Below are 5825 nucleotides of genomic sequence, written 5' to 3' on the forward strand. Positions count from 1 at the left end.
TATATATATATATATATACACACACACACACAACTTATGCCAGAAAAAAACTGATGACTGAAAGTTTGAATGCAACCCTGTTACAAGTCAGGGTTTATATTGATTTTATAGAAAATGAATCTTGGAATTCTGCTGTGACATGTAGTAGGTGCAACCTTCCTTCTATGGCCCATAACTCGTTAAAAGATTATCTCTTCTTGAGGTTAAGTGGTTAAAATATTTTCAAGGAAAGAATTGGAGTGAAAATTTTAAAAAAATATTTCTTCAAAGTATGCTAAGTCACTCACTATTGAAATCCTGGGAAGAATCTTCTTTTTCCCTCATCACCAAAAGATGAAGATGAGAGAGCATCAAAATTACACTGGCTGAAACTGATGAGCACCAGATTTCAGGGTTAACCAAATATGCAGGTGTATCAATCTTGGAGTGCTTTTTATCATGTAATTTATAGGAAGTTGTCTCATTCTCATTTTTTCCTTGTGATTCCAAAATAAAGCATATTATTACATTTATATCCCTATATAAACTATCATACTTAGGTTGAGTTCATATCTGCAACATATGACTCTATTCAGTTGGGATAATTCCAACATTAGTGAGGGAACAGCTTTCTGAAGTTCACAAATAGTGCATCATCTAAAGAAAAATATATGATTACAGAAATAATAACAGGAGCAATTTTGTATTTCTTATTGTGTACTAAGTACATGCTATCATGTGTCATTTTTTGTCATTTTCATGGAAGAGGAATATATCCAACACAAACACAAAGCATATTTTAACCTTAGAATAAATGCAATAAACACATTTTAAAGTTATTTTCTTCATTATAATGGGCCTATTTTCTGAGGTCAATATTTAATTTACTCTATAATGTTTCATTTTCTTCTATTTTTCCCACCGCTTATTTATTCCTATATATATTACTGTTCCACGTGCAATAAATGTTTGTCCTAATGTTCTTACACAACACATAAAAAGCATAAAGTAAGGTAACAAATATAAAAAATGTTTGGATAGTGTATCTTCCTTAGCATATATGTGTATGAGTATGTTTGTATAGGAGCTCTGATGGTCTAGTGTTAAGAAGTTGCACTGTCAATCCAAAAGGCACATCATTCAAATTGCTCCATGGGATAAATATAGACAATTTCTTCTCTTGTGATTTACAGCTTCTGAAAACCCATTGGAAGGTCAGCAATGAGTTCATTCCAACTTATAGAAACATAAAATTAGGAGTTCTATTTGTCTAGTCTATAGGGAGTTATGCTGCTGTCTAATGTCTCCTGTGTGATTTACAGCCTTGGAAACCCAATTAAGAATGAGCTATGAGTTGGTCCCAAGTTAATGACCAATGACAGTAAGTGAAATATAGATATATAGAGATATTTATATCTATATATAGATCTGTCTATATATCGAGAGATATTTGGTAGCTATAATATATACTTTATTGTTGTTAGGTGCCATTAAGTTGGTGCCAATGCATAATGACCCTATGTAAACTAAATATTGCAACAGTACAAGGTCCTACACCATCTTCACAATTGCATTTGTCCTCTACCCCATTAAGTAGTCACTGTGTCAATTCATCTTGTGTACAGTCTTCCTCTTTGTCAATGACTCTATACATTTTCAAGCCTGATATCCCTCTCCAGGGTCTGATCCCTTCTGAGAGCATGCTTAAAAATATCTGTTTTGTTGTTGTTGTTGTTGTATGCTGTCAGTTTGGAACTGACCTTGCAGTGGGTTTTCAGAGGCAATAAACTGCTCAGGAGGAAATTGCCAATCCTCCTTTTGTAGAGCAGATAGTGGGTTTGAATTGCATGCCTCTGTGATTGAAGTGCAGCTTCTTAACACTTTTGTCATTGGTGTTATGTGACCATGGAGTTTGATCCACAGCAATGCTATGAACAACAGATCTGAGTCCTGTCCTATCCTGGGCCATCCTCACAATCTCTGACATACTTGAGCTCGTTGTTGCAATTACTTTGTCAATCCATCTGATTGAAGGTTTTCTCTCTTTTGCTGTCCCTCCTTTCCAAGCATGATGTCCCACTCTAAGGAATAGCATCTCCTATCAACAAGCCCAAAGTTTGTGAAGAAGAGCTTTAGCACATGTACCTCCAAGGAACACTCTGACTGAATCCTCTCCAAGATATATCTGTTTGTTCTTTTGGCAGTTAATGGATTATTCAGTACTCTTTTCCAACACCACAGCTCAAAGGCATCAATTTTTTTGTCCTCCTTATTCATTTTCTAGCTCTCCAACGAACAGCAAGTGACTGAAAAAACCATGGCCTAGCCACTAGGCCACCAAATATCCATAAGTGGATATAAATACAGATAGCTATTGAATTCTACTAGGACATCTCAAATTTTTAAAATATCTTTACTGTATAAGACAAAGTTCAGCATATCATAGTTGACAAGCATCCAAGGATTATACATAACATCGTCTCAAATTCATGTTCATCCCTAAGGCTATCAAACCAATTACTTAGGCTCTTAGATCTCTTGTACTCTTAGCCTGAAAATAGGACACGGAGTTACCCTAGTGCCCATTCTCTCATATTATTCAGAATTTTTTCTTTGTTATAGTACTGGTCCAAGCATACTACTTGACCCTCATCATTGAGTAGTTGCTGTTATTACTACATTTTCTCATTATTGTCTTTCCAATAACCATCTAGTATACAATCCTCAAAAGATAGCAGAATTTTCTCAAGAAAAAATTAGAACGTATCTGTCCTGAGTAGAATGTGGACACCTCTCCTTCCCCAACTACTTAAGTAGATATTCTCAGTCACTATCATTACTAGATCATCTGCATCTTTTTAAAATATGGAGCATATTTCTCATTTATTTCTAAGGTTTTTGACACATGTATCATTTGGAGCCTAAAACTCAGTTCAAAACAAGAAAAAGATAATTGTAATTACAGTAGACAGATGAACTGAAATAAAACAATATATACATCAGGAACAAAAATCAAGAAATATAGTAATTCTTCATTTGAGAGAATTAAGACTAGCACTTCCTTTTACTGTGAGTACAGTCAAGTTTCTGTACTCCATCAATTCTTACACAAATATTTTCACTTCTGATAACTTATAATATGTAAAAATGTTACTGTGTGTTTTCTACTTCGAGTTTTCAGATTAATAATAAATTTGTAGGGAACTTTCATGGCTTAGTGGGTAAAAAACTGTGCTGCCATCCCAAAGATCAGTGTTTGAATCCATCAGCTTCTCCCTAGGATAAAGATGGTAAATCTCCTTCCTCTGTGATTTTCAGCCTCTGAAAAATCTACTGGAGGGTTAGCTATGAGTTGGTTCTTACTCAGCAATATAATGGCAACAATAGATTTTTACATTATTCCGGTATGTTAGTATTATCCTAATCATCAGTTCCTCTGTCCAAAAAGGTTTGCAATCATATGTTTTCTCTAAATAATTTTGGTTGTATTTCAAAATCATAATAAAATTTATATAATACAAAACTTGCTATTTGAAACATTTCCAAGAATAAAATTCAGTACAAGATTATATAGTCACAATGTTATATAGCCACCACCACTATTTTTGTCCAAAATTTTAATTAACCCAAACAGAGACTGCCTCATTTCTTCATTCACACTCCCAATCACGGTAATGACTAATCTATTCTTTGTCTCTCTGTTTTTCTAGTCTAGACGATATTTCATAGAAGTAGAACTATGCAAGATTTGCCCTTTTGTCTCTGCCTTAGTTGATTTACCATGTTTTCAAGATGTTTCCATCTCACAGCATATATTATTAGAACTTTCTCTTTAATGATCAAATAGTAGTAGTCCTTTGCGTGTGTTTGTTGTTGCTATTGTTAAGCACCATCTGATGAACTATGATTCATAGAGACCCTATGAAAAACAGATTTAAAACTTGTTTTATTCCATGCAATCAGCACAATTCCCTCCATGCTTAAGCCTATTGATACAGCCATTGTCAGTCCATCTCACTCAGAGTTTTCCTCTCTTTCACTGAACTTTAACCTTTCCCAGAACAATGTCTTTTTCCAAAGGCATTCTTCCTGACAATATGCCCAAAGTATGTGAGAGGCAGTTTCACAAACTTCAAGGAATACACCCTGGTTGAACTTCCTCCAGTGTATGGATATTTTCACATATTAAATGGATATACAATATTTTGTTTATTCATTTCTCTCTTGATAGACTTTTTCTTCTGCATATATTAATTAACAAAGAATAAAGGTCAATAGATACTGATAATATTGTTCTCTAATATTAATAGTAAAAAGAATAGTAGTATAATAACAACAATACTAATGACACACTATTTTCTGGTGATTAGGTTGAGCCTGGAGTCAAAGAAAGTGAATCCTACTCTGTTTGGTTGGGACTTCCATCTCTGCAGACGACTGATGAAGACTCTCGTCGGTTAGGTTTTTATACCGTGTTCTTTTGCATGCGCAGGGATTCAAGCAAGATTAACTCTTTCTTCAAGCTTCTTTACTGCCGAATTTTCTTCCAAAACAACTGCTGAGCCCGTGTCTCTTTAAACTATTTCTGAGATTGTTCATAAAATTCCATCCCATGGCAAGCTTCTCTTCATTTTATAGTTTTCTGGTGCATGCTTGGGTATAATGGGTCTCTTCTTAAAAAATAAAAGCCAACTCCTTGGAGCTGCCAAAAATCTAAAATGTCAATTTGTCAAAGCTTCTTATCTTCATATAATAAGAAATCAAAAAGAATTCATTGCTGTCTTTGAGAAGTCTCTAAAAAATATTGTAACAAATAAAGCCACTCTTGCAAATAGGACAATTAGCAGCTTACTTTAGAACCACAGTAAACTATTTTGAGTCAGGTTATTAGAATCAAAGAGTCAGCTAACCATTTATCATTCTAATCATGCTGCAAAGAAGAATACGCCTTCTGAATTCTTTATGAAAGCCAATCATGCATTATCCACTTTCACTGTGTTGTGACAGACAATATAAATACTATAAAACTGATACCCAAATAGCATGAAGTTTATTGAACCATTGAAAATTGTTAGGATACAATCATGAAATAGTTTCTCTTTTTCTAATAACTGTCTTCCAACATACACCACTGGATTCTCATGCTCTAAGCATCATTCCATAATTTTCGAATCACTTTGAGTTTAATGAGTCCTGGGGCTTTGTCTGACATACTTTGGACAAGTTGTAAGGAGAGACAGGTCCTTCGAGAGGGACATCATGCTTGGGAGGGTGGAAGGACGGCGCAGGAGGGGAAGACCCTCCATGAGGTGGATTGATTCAGTGACTGGGATAATTGGGATGGGTGTTTCAGAGGCAATGTGATTGGCACAGCATAGAGCACGGTTTAGGGCTGTTGTACATAGGGTTGCTATGAGTTGCAAACGACTCGACGGCACATAACAACAACAAGAGCAACAACATCCAAGCAAGTTTCAAACTTCATCTCATGTTTAATCAATATATACTATTTGCCTCTCCTCTATTTTGGTTCCCTAGCTGGTGTGAAAAGTTAAGCACTCAACTTCCAACTGAAAGGTCAAAGGTTTCAACCTATCTTAAGGTCCCTTAGAAGAATAGTCTGGCAATCTGCCTTTGAAAGATCATGATCTTGAAACGATAAAGGACCAGTTCCACTCTGTACATTTGAATTCCTCTGTGTCAGAAGTGACTTGAGAGAAACTAGTTTTTGCTGTGGCTCAAGGAACCACAAGGCTGAGAGGTGAGGTCACTTCTTATGATGTTTCTTTGCCCTCTCTCCTCTAGATCGTTATTCCTCTGGCATGCTGAGATGAGAAAAAGAATTA

At 35.3% G+C, this 5825-nt stretch overlaps 1 protein-coding gene across 1 annotated transcript in view; it reads left to right on the plus strand.

The window, feature by feature from the left end:
- LOC102865919 (prolactin-like) overlaps positions 1-4541 on the plus strand; it is a 12573-nt gene extending 8032 nt beyond the window's left edge. The window contains exon 5 of the mRNA XM_006888656.1: positions 4350-4541. Within this exon, the coding sequence (XP_006888718.1) occupies positions 4350-4541 (192 nt within the window). The remainder of the gene's footprint in view (positions 1-4349) is intronic.
- The last annotated feature ends 1284 nt before the right edge of the window (positions 4542-5825 follow it).

This window comes from Elephantulus edwardii, unplaced genomic scaffold, assembly GCF_000299155.1.
Source record: "Elephantulus edwardii isolate Elephantulus edwardi_28Jun2011 unplaced genomic scaffold, EleEdw1.0 scaffold00070, whole genome shotgun sequence".
NCBI lineage: Eukaryota > Metazoa > Chordata > Mammalia > Macroscelidea > Macroscelididae > Elephantulus > Elephantulus edwardii.